The sequence below is a fragment of the Larus michahellis genome, chromosome 5 (assembly GCF_964199755.1).
Source record: "Larus michahellis chromosome 5, bLarMic1.1, whole genome shotgun sequence".
NCBI lineage: Eukaryota > Metazoa > Chordata > Aves > Charadriiformes > Laridae > Larus > Larus michahellis.
Window position 1 is genome coordinate 36,816,484 of NC_133900.1, and position 22,962 is coordinate 36,839,445.

At 41.6% G+C, this 22,962-nt stretch overlaps 1 protein-coding gene across 1 annotated transcript in view; it reads right to left on the reverse strand.

The window, feature by feature from the left end:
• The window catches only part of MMRN1 (multimerin 1), a 46,529-nt gene extending 25,981 nt beyond the window's left edge, over positions 1 to 20,548 (reverse strand). Inside the window, exons 1-2 of the mRNA XM_074589584.1 lie at positions 19,922 to 20,548; positions 2,265 to 2,384 (exon numbers count right to left, since the gene is read on the reverse strand). Coding sequence (XP_074445685.1) covers positions 2,265 to 2,384; positions 19,922 to 20,445 — 644 coding nt within the window. The 5' untranslated portion in view covers positions 20,446 to 20,548. The remainder of the gene's footprint in view (positions 1 to 2,264; positions 2,385 to 19,921) is intronic.
• Positions 20,549 to 22,962: the final 2,414 nt, after the last annotated feature.

A 22,962-nucleotide genomic window follows, 5' to 3' on the forward strand; every position in this document is an offset into this window, starting at 1 on the left:
CTTTAGGTGACCAAAAAGGAGTTGTAGGATACCTGTAAAACTACATTATGTTACATCACATGTCAAATGTATCCTTTCATTAACTGCTTGAAACTGAAAGTGAAGCCTAACTAGAGTTTCATGCTTCAATAGCAACCACAGTTTTAATAGTTCAGCCTTCAGATCATCTGCATGGATTTTAAAGGAACCTGACTGAGGTCTATTTAGGGCTGCCAGACTTCTTCCCTGAATATCTTATTCAGGAGTCAAATGCTGCTAACTTTTAAGGAAGATATTACAATTAATATCTACTAAACTGGACAGCATGAGCCAAAAATACAATTGTGAAATACTGTTTTCTTAGAAATCAGTGAAAAAAAGCATTCACAATGAATTTATGCCACCTCAGTTCACATAGAGAGCACACTGGAATCCTTCTATTCTGATTATTTTAAACAAGATTATACAAACGTTAATCCCGTAAAGCGTGATCTTTTCCACTCTGGAAGTCAATGTAAGGAGACAATGGCTATGTAATTGTGATGCCTCAGTTGCTACTGTTACAGTATCTGCAAAGGCAGCAGCAATTTTGTTTCTGTGTTCCAACACATTCAGCATGTCCTGGCTACCCCATCACTTCTTTTAGCTTTCTTAATTTCACAGAGAAGTCAGTACAGAATGAACAAGCTGCAGCAGACTGTACAGAAGAAATTAACTACAGCAAATCTACTCACCTCTTTTAATATATTAAATACAAAGTTTGAATAAAAAGAATATCACACAGTTCTGCTAGTTGCTAAACACTAGCATGAAGAACACCTAAAATGTCAGAAAATACAATGATAAAACGGTTACAGAACTGTTTTGGACACACAATCCATGTCTAAATCATTTCAGAAAGCAGGAAAAATTTGAAGACTGTCAGACCAAAAAAATATCCTCCCAATGAATTAAGAAATGCCACCTTGTTTTACACTGTAGTTAATCTTGTCACCCCTTCACAAGGGTTGTAATATTATATATATTAAAATTCATAGCAGCTGGCAGGAGCTTTGCATGTGTCCCCAACCAGCTTTGCCTCTGAGAAATGGCATTTTCAGCAGCAAGAACTCAATAAAGATTAAGGTGAACTGAAATCAAGAGAGTTCTCAGTTCTTTTGCAGTATGGATGGTCTTATTTTTTGATAAAACTACCTTATTCTGCATTAGCATAATCCATTCCTGAAAGCACTCATAAAAATGAAGTGTCCGTGAAAGGAGTTAATCAGGAATAGCTATTTCAAAAATAACTCTCCACGTAGACAAGCCCCAGAACTGTATATAGTAGAGAATTATTTACAGGAGCAGCACAAGGAGCTAATTGTCCTACAAAAATGAAATCAGAGTTATTGTGAATCTTCTAGGTGGAATTAGAAAAAAAACCCAACAACAAACTGGTAACATTTCAACCACAGGGTCTATTCCACAGTTCTGGAATACAATCGACTATATTTTAGAGTCACCAAATCCTAAGGATACTCTATTTGTTGTTTCACCTCAAAGCTTAAAGCATGCTCTGCCATACCACCTAGAGGATAATTCTTAGAACAGTGAAAATGACTTGTAATAGGCTTTTGAAAATTTTCAAGGGAAAAATATGTAACAACTTCTGTTTTATTGGTGCCATTTCAGTTTGCCATTTTCCAGGCCCATGCATAAAAACCCAATTTCATTTACCATTGAAATCTAATGTTTGGAGAACACAATGAGGCACCCAAAGCACAAAGGACAATCTGAATATGTTTAACAGGGTCATTATTTACAAGTTGTATCCAGGCCAACTACTTCCCTAGGTCCACTACCTGATGCAAGCTGTGCCAGAAATAAGCACCCAGCAGAGAGATAACAAAAATAAGCCTCTCAGGGGAAGCCTTTTGCTCCAAAAAAGCACAAGCTCAGAAAACTGCTCAGAAAGGATTTTCTTTCCCACATGTGCTTTAAAGCTTTAAGGCTTTGTACATGTGCACCTTTCCTTGCAGTGCTCCAGAAGAGGGGAGCAGGCAGTGGCCTTAAAAGAAGACTTTGAACTGATCAGAGGGTGCCAGACTGAAGGCATGCCAAGACTCTGTTGTGGAACTCCAGGACACTTCCCGGTCATGAGATACTTGATCTAGGGATATGTGAAGACGAGCCCTGGAAACATGCTAATCTGCTCCCTCCTGTTTTCATTTTAATTTCTAAAGTCATGGTCGTATTAATTATGCAGCAAGTGCTTGCAAGTACTCTTTCTTCCAAGTTCTACAAACCTCTGAGCACAGGATCCAATATGCCAAGCGCAAGGCTTCGCTCTGCCTGATGAGAAGGTTTCCAGGTTGTCCACTACCACTGTAGGTAAGAGTCTGGTATGGACATAAGCACACCAGTTCCTGTAAGGGACAGAAGATAAATACAATTAAAAGTACAAATAACTTTTTCCTCAATATGAACAGAATAGAATAGAGTATTTCAGTTGGAAGGGACCTACAATGATCATCCAATCCAACTGCCTGAAAATTCAGGGCTGACCAAGTTAAAGCATGTTATTAAGGGCATTGTCCGAATGCCTCTTAAACACTGGCAGGCTTGGGGCACCAACCACCTCTCAAGGAGGCCTGTTCCAGTGTTTGACCATCCTCTCGCTAAAGAAAAGCTCCCTAATGTCCAGTCTAAACCTCCCCTGGTGCAGCTTTGAACCATTCCCATGCACCTCGAGTACTGCGTTCAGTTTTGGACCCCTCGCTACAAGAGGGACATTGAGGTGTTGGAGCGTGTCCAGAGAAGGGCTACAAAGCTGGTGAGGGGTCTGGAGGACAAACCTTATGAAGAACGACTGAGGGAGCTGGGGTTGTTTAGCCTGGAGAAGAGGAGGCTGAGAGGAGACCTTATCACCCTCTACAACTACCTGAAAGGAGGTTGTAGAGAGATGGGGGCTGACCTCTTCTCCCTGGTGACAAGTGATAGGACAAGGGGAAACGGGTTCAAGTTACGTCAGGGGAGGTTTAGATTAGATATTAGGAGACATTTTTTCACTGAAAGGGTTATTAAACATTGGAATAGGCTGCCCAGGGAGGTGGTGGATTCACCATCCCTGGAGGTGTTTAAAAAAAGGGTAGATGGGGCACTTAGGGACATGGTTTAGAAGTGGCTCTTGTCAGGGTAGGCTAAAGGTTGGACTCGATGATCTTAAAGGTCCCTTCCAACCTCAACAATTCTATGATTCTATGATTCTATGATTCTATGATTCTATCCTGTCACTGGATACCAGGGAGAAAAGATCAGCACCTCCCGCTCCACATCCCCTCCTCAGGAAGCTATGGAGAACCATGAGGTCTCCCCTCAGCCTCCTTTTCTCCAAACTAGACAAACCCAAAGTCCTCAGTGGCTCCTAATCGGACATCCCTTCCAGACTTTTCACCATTTTTGTTGCCCTCCTCTGGATGCATTCAAAGACCTTAACATCCTTCTTAATTTGTGAGGCCCAGAACTGCACGCAAGGTGAGGCCACACCAACGCTGAATACAGTGGGATAATCACCTCCTTTGACCAGCTGGTTATGCTGTGTTTGATGCACTCTAGGATGTGGTTTGCACTCTTGGCTGCCAGGGCACACTGCTGACTCCTGTTGAGCCTGCTCTTGACCAGACCTTTCTGCAGGGCTGCTCTCCAGCCACTCCTCTCCCAATTCATATTTGTGCCTGGCATTACTCCATCCTAGGTGCAGAATCCAGCATTTCATCTTGCTAAATTTCATCCCATTAATCATAGCCAAATACTCCAATCTTTCTAGATCCCTCTGCAAGGCCTCTTGTCCCTCAAGAGAGTCAACAGCACCTCCCAGGTTGGTATCATCAGCAAACTTGCTAATGGTGCATTCAACTCCTAAAGGCAGATCGTTGATAAATATATTGAGCAGGACTGGCTCTAGAATAGAACCCTGAGGAACACTGCTGGTGACTTGTCGCCAGCCAGCCCCATTCACTACAAACCTTTGAGCTCTGCCCTTCAGCCCATTCATCACCCAGCACACCATGAACCCGCTCATCCCACAGTTGGACAACTTGTGCAGAAGGATTCTGTGAGGGACAGTATCAAAAGCCTTACTAAAATACAGAAAAACTACATCCATCGCCTTCCCTTCATCCACTAGGTGGGTGATCTTATCACAGAAGGATATTAAATTAAACAGGACATTCCACTTGTGAACGCATGTAGACTGTGCCTGATGATTGCATTATTCTTTAAACACCTTTCAACAGTACTTGGTATAATCTTCCCCATAATTTTTCCAGGAAGTATGGTTAGACTAAGAGGTCTGTAGTTCTCTGGGTCTTGCCTCATGTCCTTTTTGTAGATTGGAATAATATTGATGACATATTGAAATATGATGATATATGATACTTAAAGGGGAAAGTTAAACCCATAATTTAGGGATAGGACTAAGTTATGAAAATTAAGTTTGGTTTCTCTCAGACTGCCAGTGTAGACTTGAGCAATTACCTAGTCTTTGTGCTTCAGCTACCCATTAACAACAAAGAAAACAGACAATCATTTCTCCATCTCTACATATATTTATATTGCAAATCTAAGTTTTTCTCTGTAAATATTTGTGGAGTACCAAGTACAAAGAAGCTCTTCCAGACTGCAGTAATGACAGATCTTAAAATACACCTACATTTCAGATTATAGAAACTGTTTATCCAGAATTCAAAGGACTGTTTAGTAAGGTTTTTAACCTCCCATAACTTTGCCTTTATGGATAGACATTTCTATTCTTCCTCTCTTTCCCCAGCATTATTGTGATTACATGTAGACTGTGTTCTGCAGTGCACTCCGAGGTCAAAACCACACACAGCAACAATGTGCCACAGCTCTATGCCTGCCTGTGCCACTGGCTACACACCCAGAAGAGGAAGTCACAAACAAAATTATCAAACTGTTGATCACTGCAGCCCAGGACGTAGGAGCTGGTAGGTGTGAGGCCAGGTTTGGTTTTTGTTTTTTAAAAAGGATTCGAAGGAGATTGCAAGAAACCGCAAACCGTTAAATTGGATTTTGAAACCAGGCAACTTGGTAGAAGCTACAGTAGAGAACAGAATTAAGTACAAATTATAAACTGATTAATGGCTTGGGACAGATTTGTACAGGGAAATCATGCCTCAGAAACCTATTGCTATTCTCTGAATCAGAAGCAGGTAGATAAAGGGGTGATTTTCAGAGGTTTTGTCAAGGTCATTTACCAAAAGCTATTAAAGGGTTGGGGGGGGGGAGAAGCAATCAAAAAAATCTGTCACGTAGTGAGAGGATAGATCCTGTTATAGATTAATAAGGCATTAAATCAGAGAGGTGAAAGACTAGTTAGCTTTCTCAAGAAACAGTTTATCAGCAGAATCCCACATGAATCTGTAACAGACATATTCATTAATGAGGGGAAAAGCAGGTGAATAGGGAGATGACAAAGCTAAACAACATAATTTTGTGTAGTAAACCTAAAGCTGATCTTGAAGAATTGCAGAAATACCATGATACTGAATTTACAACTAATTAAGTGTCAGAAAATGGTCTTGTGATGCTGAGTCAGGCACAAATAAAGACAGCTTTATACCGACAGTATGACTACCTAAATTAACTATCATCAGGAAAAAGACCTTGGAGTCATTGGGATTAGCTCTTTGAATATGCTGATTTAGTATTTTGCATTAACTAAACTAGTGAATCAAATACATTAAATTACCAGGGAAAGAACAGAGAACAAACAGAAATCACCACTGTTTCAGTACATCAACTCCTTGTTGCTGTATATGAGTCTACGGTCAGCCCCCAGTTTGCAAACAGAATTCAGTTTTGTTCCTACATCCTAAAGAGAGGTGAAAAGAAAGATACAAACAGAAGATGAAGAACAGGAGGGATGGGAAATCACGATGTTCATTATTCCGTTGGTCTTGTTATGCCAAAGAGGCATCAAAACAAAACAGGTTTAAAGGAAAAAAAAAAGGGGTGTGTGGGGTGGCGTTTCCACAAACATAGACCATGCCAGATTTGGAGTTTTGGAAGCCAAATAGGATTTAAAAAAGCAGTTATATGATTTCATGAAAGAACATGCCACTAGGGTGTTGCTGTTAGTTTGTTGGGGTTTTTTTTAAACATAAAATCGTAGCTGTAATCTTTATCTCAGGAAGTCCCCCAGCTGCAGATTGCCAGACATCCTTAAGAAAGTATTATTGCATTTCTGCTGATGGAACAAACATCTGGTATAGTAGTGATTTTTTTCTTTTTCCCTAACTTAGGATCATACATTATTCCTTTGTCCATGCTGAAAATATTTCATTTTTAACTTGGCATGTTAGTGACAAGACATTGTTTCAGTTGTAGGGCTGGTGAACTTGCAAGTACTTCCATACCAATATTTTCATACCAGAACTTAAAGTTCATCTTCCTGGGGCACATTTTGCTGCTAACCTTTGCTTCCAGTTGTAATAGTTCTGTTAGTGTTTCACAATCCAGTAAGGAAATATATATTTACATTACCCAGCTGGCCCTGAAATCAGTAACTTGCTATAGGCTCCTTACAGTGGAAATCAAAATACAATTAAGACCAGATTAGTTCCATTTACTTAACTGGCATTAGTACAGATTTACACTGCTTCAAACAAGAACAACGGCGCAAAACACAAAATAGTATCAGAGTTTATCTGATTGCTTTCGTCTTCCAAGATCCTACCAATGCACTTGCATCAAAATCAGTAGTGCTTTACTGGGAAAATGATTCCTGAGGAAAAAGCAGGATAACCTAGCAAGAAAGATGCTAAGTAAAGCCAACAGATTGCACCTCTCAGTATTTCTGCTGCCAGTATGATATTGTGGTGCTCCCTCACACAACACATATTGTTTAATTGATGAATAATGTGTTTCATATAAAATGGGTTTTTATTGAGTCTCTTTGATCTGATTTCGCTCGCTTGTTCTCCACTTCCTCGAGAGTTTTCATTAGGATAATATTTCTTTTTAATTGGGTATGAAAAGGCTGTGCTTTTGTTTGATGCTGCCTTTATGTTCTGTCTCCTCTAGCTATAGCCTTTTGTCTGTGTGTATAAATTAGAGACAGCATGAATAAATATTTACCAGAAATTAAACGCAGCTCTCAACCACAAGCTTAAAGATTAGGTACTCTTCTCACTACCTCTGTGGAAGCCGAAGCGACTATATGCAAGTTTAAGACACAAAAAATTGGCAGAATCAAAAGGAGATTTAAGTCTTTTGAGTTTTACAGAGGGATCATGAAGTTACTTACACCACCCCTCTGGTTGGGGCATATGGGTCCTTTAAAGTCACCTGTAGGCTGAGAACATGGAGACTAGCAGCACCGACAAAATAATAATATTTGTGGCTAAACGTTGCCAGCAGTTAGCCAGAGAGGGTGCTTGTAGCTCCATCCCTACCAGTACATCTCTGCAGCAGCAAGGGAAGATACACACTCCCTCTTGCCAAGTGTTGATCAGCAGCAGGACATGGCAGGGCACTTAGGTCCCTTACAAGCACAACCAGGGAGATAGATAGCTTTTCCATAGGGCTTCCTTGCTGAGCATCAGGGAGCAGCAAGAGCAGGACTAATCCCTAGTAGAAGGTGATCCAGGAGGGGAGATGGGTGATGACACAAGTTATGCACTGATTTCACCACCAGCATGCCAGCACCACAGCACCAGAGATAGGCAAGCAGCAGTAGGGTGACCGGAAAAGGTCAGCCAGCATCCCAGCAAGTACCAAGCAGAGGCTAGGTGACAAGTGAGGTCCAAGAGGACTGCTAGAGACAAGCACCTTTATGAGGAGAACAGGCTCAAACCTGGACTTAAATGGAGCCCCTAACCCATGGGTGTGAGTGGAAGTTTCAGATGAGGCTACTCAGGGCTTGGCTACTGAATGCCTTTCTCACTACCGGCATGAGGTCTCTTCCGTTTCACAGCCATAGTGAGGGTTCTGCATATTCATACCCAAGATTAAAAAAAATATGCTTTTCTCTGAAGTGCAGCACAGAGATTAAAAAAAATAATCTCTCTCAGCGTATGAATGAGACACTAAACATTTCTTAGCAGATGCAGAAAGTGATACTGGGCCAGACTGACAATAGTCTGTTCAGGAAGAGTTTTGATTAAGCATGGTGGTTTGCTTATGGTTTAAACTTGCTATAGAGAATGTAAACATCTAAACTCCTGAACACCTCTCAGCAGCGTATCTCAGTTGGCATATAAAATCTGATCAGAAGACATCTGGAGTGATAACATCACCTCAAACAGTTATGCAGTACAACACCTCTTTTACTGTTGCACATTAGCTGTCTGGAAAGTGAGGCACAAAGAGCGAACACCTTGGGCAGCTGGGTGCCAAGCTTACCACCTCTGCAAATCAAAAGCCCAAATACAGCAGTCAGATTTTAAAATCTAGGCTACAATGAGCCAGCTGTGAGATTAGGCCTTGAGCTTGTGGCTCTCTAACCTGTGCTCCACCCTCGCATGCAGATCTGACAGCTCACCAGAGAAAGGGATTAAGCAAAAGACATAAAGCAGTGTTATCTGTGCCGACCTTTTCTGCAGTGTACACTGTTGGGGTATAATTTTGGTAACTGAATTTCACTTTACATCTGAACAAATGTGATCAATAAAAAGATAAAACAATGAAAACAGGCATAAAAAGCAGTTGTAAAACACATGAAAGCCCTGGAATACAGAGAGCTCAGTTTAAAAAAACCCCACCTACTTCTTCAAATTAATACAATGAATCCCCTGATTATCATTATTATTGAGGGTTGCTAGCTTCAAGGTAACACTATTGGAACTTGCCCATTTGGAGATGCCCTCCAAAGGAAAACATGGTACGATACATCCTAAATGTATCAGTTAAGGACTGCGTTTGGTTTTTAAAGATAGTCTGAACTCAATCTCTGGTCTCTACCATAAATTTAACTCAACTTGAGCAGATTGTTTCTATTTAAAATATTTAACTCATTCTTAAGCTACATGAGTGCAATGTCTGAAGCTGTGGTTCTCACATGGCTCAGCAATCTTTGATCAGGCTAAATTGGAGGAAATATTCTCAGCAAAAGAGCCCCTGGTGTGACTCATAATTAGGTTTATGCTACCAATGAAATAAGCTCATTAAGAGATGTTAAAAATGTAAATATAATTTTGAAATCAAATTGTCTGAAAAAAAGTAGATTTGGAAATAGAAGATGAAGCGTGATGGAAGAACTATGACAGGCTGTGTTAATTAATGCAAAGGCAAAACAGAAGACAACTGATTTGCATAACAGGACTTTAGACCTGAAAATCCTCTTTACCCTCCATGGAATAATGTATTCCAGATCAGCAACACAGGCTTCTAACATGCAGATTTTGCTGAGAGCTGCAGGAGCCTGGCATTCCTTTTGCATTGAGCCTGATTTCAATCAGGAAAGCTGCATTTAAAAACAAAACAAAATCCTCGCAACATACAACAGAAATCCAGCCTGGGGCGAGTGGTGCAAGTCCTCGACTGGCAGAAAGCCCATGTGACAGATTTCATCCCCCTCTTGCATGTATTGGCCAGGAAAACTCACTGGTAGCAAGGTGTAGGAGAGTATCTCTGAGCCCTCAGGCCTTTAAAATAGCTTCTTTGCTTGTGATATTTGCAGCAGTATTTCCAGCTCGAATCAAAGCACTGCTACCCCTACTCTACATCAAGTGCAGTTTGACCCTATCTGAGAATTAGGGCATAGTACAAAGAGCAGCATTTGTTCCTTTTGCAACCAATAAGCATGTCTACACTGCAGCCTTGGCAGGCCTGAGTCCTCTGGGTTTTATGGCCATTGCAAATTCAAAGTCCTGAGTTGCTAACGGGCCATGGAGACTTGACAGATCCATGGTCCATTTAGGCTGGAGCAAAGCACCTACAACTGGCAGGCCATTAGTGAGCATTCCCAGGAAAAACCAACTTCCCTGTCCACATAATGAAACCACATATTCATCATAGGGGATGAATAGTAGGTAATGTCTCAGCAGTAGTTATTTACTTATTCTTGTTTAAGCTTTCACAAGCAGCAAATACAGTTTCTTAATTTGCTGTGCAGATTTCTGAGGCTAGACTTGACTTTATATGACGAAAAATACCCCACTTGGTTTGAAGTAGCTGTATAAGCACTTTTAAAAGCACTGTGCTTTTACATATATCCCTGGGTCCTGATTCAGAAGACACACACCTGACAACACTCAGAAGTCCACAAACTCATCATCGCTTCACTGGCATGTTGACAGCATTCTTAAAATGATAGAATCATAGCATGGTTTGGGTTGGGAAGGACCTTAAAGATCATCTAGTTCCAACCCCCTGCCATGGGCAGGGACACCTCCCACTAGACCAGGCTGCTCAAAGCCCCATCCAGCCTGGCCTGGAACACTTCCAGGGATGGGGCAGCCACAGCTTCTCTGGGCAACCTGTTCCAGTGCCTCACCACCCTCACGGGAAAGAATTTCTTCCTAATATCTAATCTAAATCTTCCCCTCTTTCAGTTTAAAACCATAACCCCTTGTCCTATCACTCCACTCCCTGATAGAGTCCCTCCCCATCTTTCCTGTAGACCCCCTTTAAGTACTGGAAGGCCGCTAACAAGGTCTCCCTGGAGCCTTCTCTTCTCCAGGCTGAAAAACCCCAACTCTCTCAGCCTGTCTTCATAGGAGAGGTGCTCCAGCCCTCTGATCTTCTTTGTTGCCCTCTTCTGGACCCGTTCCAAATCCCGTCTAATTTTCAGTTAGCTGACTTTATGCTCTGTTTTACCAACTCTTTGGTGGTAGCCTGGGTGCCCCGTCTGCGCTGCCCGTCCCCAACCGCGGAAGCGGCAGGAGGCTCCCCCCACGGCCCCCCGCGGGCTGCCACCACCGTGGCGGGAGCCACCGCCGTTTGCCTGCCGCTACCGGCAGCCGGGGCCTGGGTGAGACCTTCTCTCCCACGCCAACAGAGCGCAGCCGAGCACCGCCTCTGCCGTGAGGCGATGGCAGGGGCCGTGAAGCGGTGTGAGGCGGGGCGGTGTGAGGCGCTGCCGGGCAGAGCCGGCAGATGGCGGCCGTTGTCCGCAGTGGCGGGAAGCTGCCGGTGACCGTTAAGGCGCCGGTCGGCCGGTCGCTCCGTGGCGCTGGCGACGGGCGGGGCCGTATGGGCGCGTCTGTCCGCCACCGCCACCCCGCTGATGGCCGCTGAGGGGAGCGGGCCGGGGGGGTGGTGTGGCCATGTTAAATTCGGGTACAGCCCTCAGCGGAGGCACCAGAGGTCAGGGAGAGGCCCCCCCCGCCGCCTTCCCTTGCCTTGTGCTGAGCTCCCGGGGGCTGTAGGGAGAGCAGAGGGCCTGCGGGAAGGAGAGCAGCAAAAGGAGAAAATCAATTTGTTTGACTCCAAAGAAGGAGTGCTGTGACTGCTTGCCTGGTGTGTGACAGGATTGTTCAGAATACATTCGCAGTCAGCGGCAATGTTTCTGTTCAACTTCAGCAGGCTTTGAACCAGTCCTCTTGGCACTGTGGTACCCGATGTCGGTGAAAGTGCAACTTACACTAACATTGAAAAATTAAAATTTCCTTAGGGTGAGAAGGTGAGTGGAAGTTTATGAGGCTGCAACAACCCCTTCCACAGCACATTTCCACTGTAAACTGTTCTTTGGGTACATTGCCGAGAAAAAAACAAGCAAACCCCCGCAAAAACTACCAGCTGCAGAGTATCAGGTATACCTGCACGTGATCACTTCCACTTGCTTCTAAGCACAGATCCTTGTAAGCAATCCTAAAGCCACTCGACAGGAACACCGGTGGCAGCCAGGCCACAAAGGGTAAAGATTTTGTTCTGCCCTTTTCATATTATGTCAGAAAACGAGTTATTTTTATCCGTGAGCAAATTAGATTACCTGGCTTTTAATAGAAATGTTATTGAATCAGTGCAGCTGAACATCACTGAATCATGAAAATGAGATTATTGTGTTGCTGAAGCAATGCGAAAGGACCCAGAGCTGGAGCCATTGTTAAAGTCCATGCATGGCTTGGTGGTTGTGCCTCATTCACATTGTATGCAGTTTAATGGTATTGCACAGAATAGTTTATGAAAAACTAATCTTGATTCTATACCTGTTTTCATTTTGTATTGTCCTTTGCACCTTGGCAAAAGGGATGTAGAAAGATGCTACAAGCATCCAGAGTTGGTAGATGCCTTGCGAGGAGAGGCTGAGGGATTGGGGCTTGGTCAGGCTGGGGGAGTGCTTTAAAGGGCAACTAACTGCAACTCCCTCAGGCCTTACAGGTAGACTGCTTAGAAGCTGTATCTAGGCTCTTCCTGGCAGTTCGTAGCAGGAGGGCACGAGAAACCTGGCCCAAATTGAAACAAGAGAGGTTCAGACTGAGTATGAGAAACTTGCTCCCCATGAGGACACCCAGGCACTGGAGCAGGACCCAGAGAGGTTGTGCAATCACCAGCCCAGAGCATGGAGCTCAGTACCTGACCGGATCAAGCCTCAGACAACCTGGTCTGATCTCACACCTGGCCCTGTTGTGAGCAGGGAGGTCAGACTAGAGACCTCCCGAGATACCTTCAAACCTAAATGTTCTGTGAACCTGTGATCTTTGCTAATATATCTGTCTCCTTTGGGTGATATGATTGGTCTTCCAAATACAGTAGGTTAAGTGCATTCATCCACAAAAACATATACTGACATGGTGTGTAAGAAATACTTTTTTTTTTTTTTTAACCTAGGGTCTTTCCCAGTCTGAAAGACTATTACACAAAGATCAGAGTATAAGCCCTGAATTTAATTTGTATAAAAGTACATTGCTGTGATATATTTTCAGTTTGCTTTAAACAACCTGCCAAGTTTGGATGAGGAGAGGTTATGTTGATTGACATAATGTAAACACTCAGATTATAAGAATAGAAAGCACCCTCACAAAGTTTTTTTTGCTATTGCATGGGAGACCAGGTTCTGGTTTCAGCAACTTCCTTTGAACTCCACTAGGCAACTACAGAGACCTCTCACCTTTTGATACTAGTGATACGGTAAATTCTGTATCCTTAAATGAACATCAATCATCTTTCAAAAATATAAGTGCTAATTCAAAGAGCAAATATAAACCTGAACCAAACTCAGTTAATTTTTTAGGTTCATTGCCTGGCTTCCTTTGCTCTGAAATGTATGAATCTCAGCTGAAATAAAAGTTCGGTACTCACTAGGGACTGGCCATAATCAAATCAAATTGGGAAATCTGTTTTACATGTAGATTGGATGGGAAAACCTGGACTGTCTCTGAAAAATGCATTTGATACCCAATATAATATAGTATGTGATGGTAAAATATGTTATGGGATATGTTTTTAGTCCTGAGAAACAGCTAACTTGTTGACACTGAAGTATCAGGTGGAGTGAGTCATACCATTTGTTTAATGGGTTTGTTTCAGGACTTAGGGTCCTGACATTTTGTCCTGTCTATCACAAAACACAAATTCTACTTTCATCATTCATTTCCTTTTTTTGTACGTACAGTGCTAAAGCCTTGGACTGCGAACAGCCTCTTTGTCTCATCCAAGTTTTTATTTACTGTTGTGACCAATTGTGCGTCCTACCTTGTGCTACAAAAATTAATTCACAATTTCCACCTATCTAGCACTTTGATAATCTGTTTTAGCACTTAAAAAGTTGTCGTCTTGTGAACCAGATCAGGTCTTTTTAGACCTTATCTCCCTCTCTGTGATCAGAGCCCTTCAAAGTAATCAAACTTTCCCAAAGATAGAATTAGGACTTTTGAGAAGATATCCATTAATCGGCTTTGAGAATCATCCAGTACAAGACATCTGAAAACCCAGACAAACTGCTCTTTAAAAGGCTCTTAATTCTGCATTTTTCCCTCTGGAATACAATTTTTTTTTTCCATTATCTAATTGACTCAGAGTACAAAATTCATTAAGGTAGTTGTGTTCTAGTTTACTGTTACTGCTTCTCAGGTGAGCTCCAGTGGTACTGGTTTTCACTGGTTAGTTAGTTCTTGTCTAATCTACAGTGAAGGAGATTGCAGTATGTCAGTGATGGCTTCTCTGCTTTGAGAAATACTAACCAAAAATAGTCTTTATAAGTGACAAAATGAAAATGTTAAAAAAGAAAATCCATCCCAATTCCAGGGGTGAATGTTGTACTTTAATCCATTTATAGTGTTGTTTTGGGCAGTTTCTCTTTTCTTATTTCGCTTCATTAAATGGTTAAATGCCTTGCCAGTTGCTTTGTACCTGATTTGACACTTACTCACGCAGAGCAATATCTTTACGCTGTCACCGATTGATTTCTTAGGGGCCTCTTGAACAAAAAGGATCTGAGCCAAAGTCCATGAAATTCAAGGTGATTTTTTTCCCAGGATTTTCCTCATGACCTGTGGTGTTACTTACCAGGAGTATAATAAAGAATAGGTGCTTTGAGATTTGGCAGAAAAAATTGTCTTTTGAAACACTTGCATTCTGTAACTGGCAACACAGATAATGCCTTTGGAAAACATATGGGGATACCTTGCTGCTCACCTTCTTCTTGCCATGTCTATTCTAGGAATTACTGTCAGTTTTCTAAAATGTTAATTATATTCAGATTTGTAAGAATGCATATTTTCTGTGGAGACTTGAGCAGATGTTTCTGGTGTACCTTAAATGAAATGCTAAAGAGTCGAATGTTTGCAGTGGCTGGCACGCTAATCCTAACACTGTGTCCAGTTTGTTACAGTAATCTTAATCTATGCAGTGGGGTGAAGAGACGTTAGCAGGGATGGAAAACAGCCTGTTCCTAATCCTCCCTGTTCCCATGGCAGATGAAACAAAGAGCAAGAGCAAAAAGAAGCATGAGCATCAATGCAGTAGTTAGTGTAATGAGATGAATGGAAACCTTTATTATATTTATTAAAAAATTTCAGAAGTCATCTGTATAGTAATGCTTTATCTGAATCTGATCACAGAAAAATTAAATAACCAACTATGAGAAGGCTAAGAAAAAAAGATGCTGGGGCTTTTTGTCTTTTATAAGGATCTCATGAGTGTCTCAAAAGCAACCTGGGTGGAAATGTGATGTTTTTTGTTCCCAGTGCTATGTTTCCCATGCTACTGAAAACAGTCTGTCATGACTCTGCCTAGCCACCATTGCTGAAAGGCTGTGTCAGAAAACCCAGGCTTTGGATTTTGTTATTTCCTGAATTTTTGTCTAGTTTTCAGAAATTATTATTTCATCACGTACAGTTCAGATTTGTATGGACATGTGTTTACCATTTCTTCTCTCTCTGAAAGACAAAACATCCTACAAGGTCTCTCTGGAAGTTAGTGCAAGCTGGGTAAACCATCTCCTGCAATGTCTCCTTCCCACTCAGGTACTGAAACCACTTGAAAAGTGATCACCAAGTTGAAGCAAACAGATCCTTTAATTCATTCTGTGTGTGGGACATCAGCAGTGGAAAAGATTTCCTCAATGCATGGGGTACAATAGCATTGATATAAACAAAAAGTCTATGAATCGCATGGACCCTGTGCAGCTCTTTGCCCCATGCCAGTTCTGCTGTACAGTGTGCAGTAGTACCTAAGCTGCACAATGTGGTACAGTGTTTTGCTACTTCACGCCAGCAATCTCAGTCATCTGTTAATGGTTTTACTTCTGTACTCAGCAGAAGACAACACTAATCTCTAAATAGTTGCGTTAAAATTCTCTTTGGACAGTTACATTTTCTTGGTAACATGCCACATGCATCATTATGGAACTGTATAATTATGTTCTTTGCCCCATTTATTCTGTGGATGAAATAGCAATAAAGTAATGAATTCCAGCACTTAGGTGAACAATATGCTTTGCTCTTTAGCACTGTAACTACACATGCATTCAGCATGTGCAGGAAAATTAGATTGTGGGCTTATAGCCAAGCGTCAGAAGTACATTCAGGGTGCTCCTGGAGAAGAGTGGCTCATTGCAAAGGTCTTCGGCATGGTTGGAACACAACATTGTGTGGGCAAAGCAAGCACTGCTTGTCAAACATCCTCTGACACTTAGCCACCAAGGCAACCTAAGTACCAGTGTCAGAGGTTCTTCCTGCCAGGTTGTAGTGAATATACCTAGTGAGGCAGAAACCTAAGCCATGCGTGACTTTATTTATTGTAAATGCACAGTGATGCAAAATCTTAAGAAATTGATTCAAGAATTGTTCTTCCTTCTCCATTAAAAAGTGACATGATCAAAAGAGACTGAAGCTTGTATTAACTAACTAGGCAGTTGAATCAGGTTTCTATGTTTCTTGTGTATGTGAACCATCTGCTGAGCTTAACCATTCATTTTAATTTGTCAGTACACTAGAAATTGTACCAAGCTGATACGGGCAAAAGCAATTTCTGGGGAGAAATGCAGACATCTGGTCATGAGAATGAAGTATTTCAGCACTCCTACCACATGCGACAGATAAGCAAATCTGTCCCTGGTGCTGACTTTATTAAACCCTTCTGTGCCTAGTAATAATATACTGTCACCTCTCCATTACCCAAGGTAATGGCAGGGGAAGTCTATGAAGATCCTCGGTGGATTCATGATAATTGGAAAATGTGCAACATATACATACTAAGAGAAAAGAGTAACGTAGAGCCATCCAAAAATGTGGAGATAGTGTGGTTAATTTACAGCCTGAATGAATGTCTCGTGTGTTCAGGAGCTGCCTTGATAGGAATTAATAAAACTGGGTTCAGAATGGGAGGATGAGTGTGCTAGTCTCAGGACTCAGCCTCAGACTTGCTCCACAGCACCAGTTATTTAAGCTGCTTTATACAGTGAAATACTGCAATTCTCTCTCTCCATGGACTAAAAAGTTCTGTCTCACATGAACTCAATTGAAAAGAATGTATCACCAGTTTTCTTCTTTGATGCCAAATTGGTGCTCACATTTAATGTCACTGAACTTTGGAAAAACTCTCTCGCTGCTGCTGAAACAGAGCTGTAGTTTTCCAGCATTTCTTTATTCATTGATACAGCTAGCATTGGTGGTTGTCAGAAATATTCTTCAGATGCAGACTTTGAAAATCTGTGAAATATTTCCAAATTGTGCTCTTCTGACATTTTAATGTGAATTTTGCAAAAATAGAATGAACCAGAACTTTTTTCTAATCTAGTGCTGGTATGCCCGTGATATGTGAACATAATATTGTCCTCAGATAATCTGGGGTAGAGACAGTGAGGGAATTATCTTTGTAATTAAGCCAGTAAAGCACACAACTTCCTTCAGAAAGGGGTATTTAAGTAATTAAGCTTGTACAATGGGCACATATTGTACCTTGTGGGTAATCTAGTAGCCCTGGAGACTCTCCAGCAAAGTGTATGTATTGCTATTTTTAAAATTATAAATATATTAAAACCAAAATGCCCATTCTTGTTTTCTTTTCCTTCCTCTTGTCTCTCCCTGACCTCTCTCTATTGTTGCTTCTCTATGGAGCCTCTTAACATCAGCGTCGCTGCACATATGTTAGCACAATGGGTTGCCATAAAGAGAGTCAGGCTGCTCCTACAAGGTCACACAAAATTTGGGTTGGAATACAGTCTATAACCAAAGAGCTGCTTTAATTCAAAGTAAATTCAAAAAGCAACTTGTGCTTCCAAATTTCCTCAGAGGTAGTACACTTTACAACTATGAAATCTGCTGTTGAGTCATTCATGCTGTGCTCAGGCATGAAATGAGTAAACCTTGAAGAAAGCTGTATGTATTTATTGGAAGTTTTACAGCATCTCTTTCACTTTATCTGCAATAAAGATGCAAATATTTTTTTTAAAGAAAATACATGCTAGAAATGGATTTAGGGTGTAGTCAATAACACCTGCACATAATAAATAAAAATGCTTGTGTTCTTATGCGGAGTTTCTCAGCAGTAGCTTTCCAGGTGTTTCACAGCAGTGATCGGTAACATTGAGAACAGAAGAATTGGCATTTTTTCATAACTTTACTGAAAAAAAATGAGTCACAAGCAACTTTATTATTCATCCAGGTCTAATTCATAGGGAAAGGGAGACAGCATAATGAAGTGACTTACTTAAGTCACAGTCAAGGTCAGTGACAAAACTGGAAGAAAAGCTCAAATAACAGCTGATTGTAAAAACACCGCTATGAGGTAGGAAGACCAGGCTTGTAACTCAAGAATCTTCATATGAAAAGGATTGAGCCACACCTAGAACTGTATACCCTTGCTAGAGAGTGGCTACATAGTCCAGCAGTTCGAGAAAGAAAGTGAGAATTCAGCATTATGGTTTATGCTGGGGTTTCATGCCACTACACCCTCCTGTAACATTGATATGCAATCCTAGCTTTATCTCTAACTTGCTCAATGGACTGAAAAAAAAAAAAGGCCTTTATAGGTGTTGGACAGCAGGTTGCTCCTCGACCACGCATGAAATAACGTGCTAGCCAGTACGAGATTTGCTTATTTTGCCTTTCTGCAGTTGCAACGCCATCGCATTGTGATAAATACAATACGAGACCTTTTTCACCAGAGACTAATTTTTTGCTTTCTGTATTTATGTCTTATGTAAAAGGTAGAAACAATACCTGCCAATTCACAGAGTTTTTCTGAAGATTAATTTCACCGGAATACTATTCTTGACAAAAGTTGAGAAAGCTAAAAACTCTAAGGTTAGCGTATGTTAAGACCTATTTTAATGGAGATGCAGTTATCGGCTCTCACGTATAAAGAGAATCCATTTAACTCAGATTAACTTAGACACTCTGCCAGACACCATAGTAAGGCGTAACAGATGACATTCCCAACTGAAGGAGTATGTTAGGAAAGCTATCTGGGAAACACAGCTCCTTACTATGGTACTGCTTCCAGGCTGAAGCAAAAGGACTCCTTTCCTTCGCGTCTTTGTGCATCATTTCAGTTACACATGATCCAACAGATGCTCAGGTCAAGGGGAATCTTTTCTTTGATTTGAAGGAATATTAGCTCACAGCCACACATCACAAGATAATTGTAGGACTATTTCTAAGGGTTGATTTTTTCTCTTTTGTGTGAATCTGAGAGAAAGAGTTTTTCCTCCTTTTGGATGATAACATTTGTGCAAGAACTTTCAAAAGAAGAAATCTATATTCTGAAAGCCCACTCTCCATAAATACTATGGAAAACAACCAATTCTTTGTGTCTTTCATTTTTTACCAGTATCTGAATATATATCAGCAAGTAAGTGAACGTTGCAACATCTCCAAAGTCAGTATTAACATTCCCATTGAGAATTGAAGACATTGGAGAACAAAGGAAATAAATGAGTGCTCCAGAGCTATAAAACTAGATGGTACAATCTGATACACTCTGTCATGCACAGCTGCTATGTATTTAGTTATACAGTTCTGAATGCACATTCACCTGCAATGCCACTTTCCATAAGTTTTTATCGAGAATAAGGTGTTTCAAATTGTCAGACATTGATGCATTTTGTACACTTATTTGCTTGTATTTTCTATTTAGTGGAGAAATTTACAAACACAATCATCTTTAATAGATTCCAAATGAAAAAGTGCATTTGCAATTTCTTTTACCCACAAGAAAAGAAAGAAAAAAAACCAGCAAAAGTTTACTGTGCATAAAAGAGTGAGGCATCTGTTGTAGTCCTTTCCTACCCATATGTGATAGTGACTTTCCTGTTGGTTTTGAGATAACTACCCTGAGGAATAAAATATTGCAGCATTTACTCTGTTGCAAATGTATGGATTTGACTGAGTAAATACTGCAGGTTTGGTCCCTTGCTTGTTTTTGATGGTCTTCTTTAAGAAGAAAACAATTTTAGTGAAATGACTAGAAATTTTGCTAACTATTTTGCTGGGAACAGGAAAATAACTATTCCTAACCAGTACCTAGGAGACAACAAAAAGTATGTAAATTTCCTTACTTTCCCCTGGTAGTTTCAAAGCCAGATGCTTTGGAGTTGGTGTCCTGCTGGGTACTGATGATGCCAGTGCTGTGGGATGATGATTTGAGAGATCTGTTCCCTGTAGCTGTATCCTGGCTTGTGGTGCCATCTTGTTGGAGAGGCATCTCTCTAGCATTGTTCTGTAGAGATGTCCCTTTGCTGCTGGATAAGCTTCTCTTCTTATCTTTGTCAGGGTCACCATCACTGTGTCCATTTGACTGGCTTGCAGGGATAGAGGTTGTAGGATCGGAGGTTTTCTTCACTGCTTTCATTCCCAGAGTCTTGCCTGAAGATGAAAAAGGAGGTCCCTGTGAGGCACTCACTTCGGCAGCTTGGGTCTCAGAATGGGGTGAGCCCACAATTAGGGTTGGAGATGGAGTCAAATCTGAGTGACTTGTCTGGGTTTCACCACCCTGGCTTGTGGTCCAGAACTTTCCTGGAGTATTAAATCCAAAGCTGGCACTCTGTAAGTGCAATAGGACCAGCAAGAAGATTATCTCCATTCTGCTGGTTTGTAAATGCTACAAGTTATCTCACATTTATTTCCCAAGCAAGAAATCCTGTAGCTTCTCCCTCCTCCTGAGCTGCTGCTCATACAGTGAGCCTACCCAGAGGATGCCCTGACAGGCTTTATTTTCGTAGAAAGGAAACAGGTTTTGGTGTTTCAAAACTGACTGAGGAAGCCTGGCTTCCTGTTTCTGTGGATTCCTCTGCAACCTGTGACCCCTTGGAGAGCGGGAGCCTGGCAGCCTTTGTGGGAGGAAAAAAGAAGTTTCTGCAGAAGGCACAGGATAAAGATTAATGGCACAATAGAAATGTGGAAAAATATGTACTGTGAAGTCATCCTGAGGGATAAAACCTGAAATTATTAGGTAATTTTCCTTTCACATGTATGTGTACAGAGAAGAGAAGTTACTTGTCACCTGCGCCCTTTGGATGGTTCGTACTTGTGACCTTGTTATTGAAAAAAGAGTTGGTAAAACTGGTGTGCTGCATAAAGCTGAAAGTTTGCTGTGTCTCCTATTTTTGTTTGAATGTTTCAGTACACTGCTGCCAAAAGTGGGGAGATGATAAGGAAGAGGTTGACACTATATTCATCAGACCTATAGGTCTTTGGCCATTTATACTGCATCCTACTTCTGGAGTTCAGTCAACAATGTGTATGTACTATTTCTATAGTTCATTGCCCATAGGTATCTGGTGTAATTTCAGATTCTCTAGGGTATAAGAAACACCTATGTGGGCCTGGCACAGGTGGCGTATGATCTATGGGAGACGTGCCCTTCTGGGACAGGATACTTGAGGGCATTTCAAATGGTGTAAAAACCTTACATAGGGGCAGCTGAATCCCATCCTAGATCCCCATTGACTGTAACTGGAGTTTAGACACCTAGTTCACATGCAGATCCATATTTATGAACCTCTAAATCCATATCTCTAAAACCTAAATCCCACTCATAGACAATACTGAAAGGAATATCCTAGATCACTGAATCCATTCCATCTGGTTTATTGCGTACTTTTACAATTAATTAATTAAAATTAATATTATTCTAAAATAATATTAATTGCAGCCTAAACATAATATTGGGAACTTTACATGCAGAAAAGATCTGGGGAGATGGATAAAGAGTATCCAATAGCAATCCCAAGCACAAATACAGGTTGAGTGGAGGATGAATTGAGAGCAGCCCTGCCAAGAGGGATTTGGGAGTACTGGCGGAGGAAAAGCTGGACATGAACCAGCAATGTGTGCTCGCAGCCCAGAAAGCCAACTGTATCCTGGGCTGCATCAAAAGAAGCATGACCAGCAGGTCAAGAGAGGTGATTCTGCCCCTCTACTCCACGCTGGTGAGACCCCACCTGGAGTACTGTGTCCAGCTCTGGAGTCCTCAGCACAGGAAGGACATGGACCTGCTGGAATGGGTCCAGGGGGACACAAAGATGATCGTAGGGCTGGAGCACCTCTCCTATGAAGACAGGCTCAGACAGTTGGGGTTGTTCAGCCTGGAGAAGAGAAGGCTCCAGGGGGACCTTATAGCCCCTTCCAGTACCTGAAGGGGGCCTACAGGAGAGATGGGGAGGGACTTTTTAGAAGGGCATGTAGTGATAGGACAAGGGGTAATGGCTTCAAACTGGAAGAAGGGAGATTTAGATCAGATATTAGGAAGAAATTCTTTACTGTGGGGGTGGTGAGGCACAGGTTGCCCAGGGAAGTTGTAGATGCCTCATCCTTGGAAGTGTTCAAGGCCAGGCTGGATGGGGCTTTGAGCAACCTGGTCTAGTGGGAGATGTCCCTGCCCATAGTAGGTGGGTTGTAACTGGATGATCTTTAAGGTCCGTTCCAACCCAAACCATTCTATGATTCAATAAAGACTAAAGATAACTTTTTACACCAGAAGAGTAGACAAATACTGGAGTGCATTACCCAGAGAGATTGTGGGCTCTCCATGCCTGGAGATATTCAAAACTCAACTAGACAAGACACTGAGCAATGTGTTCTAAGCCTTGCTTTGAGTTGGGTTTTGGACCCAATGACCTTTGGATGTCCTTTCCAATCTATATTACTCTATGAAATTAAGCTTGTTAGCTGCCAGGTTGAATACTGCAGTCAGGGAAGAGGAGAAGGAATTTTTCCTCCTCTAGTGCCATTCTCTAGCTCTCTGAGATTAAGGGGAGTTAGTTTCTTGTTGAAGGAAAAGAAAGGGAAAAGGTAATTGCTGAAGAAATTGCATAGAGAAATGTAACAAGAAATTTTAAAGCAGAAACAAAGCAGTAACAGAGCAGACCTGTCAGATCTGAGAGGGCATTGTCAACCTGTTCAAAAAGCCTCTAGCCACTGACAAAAGTGCTGCACTAAGGACTATGGACAATGCATTTATGAAAGCAACCTTACACACCTGGGAACAGAACAGCATCTCCTGGGCATGCTTCATACTATTTGAGGATTGCCTTTTCTTAAAAATAAAAGCAAAATCCCCATTCCATGTAAGTTTGATGATTAACAGTGACACCATGGA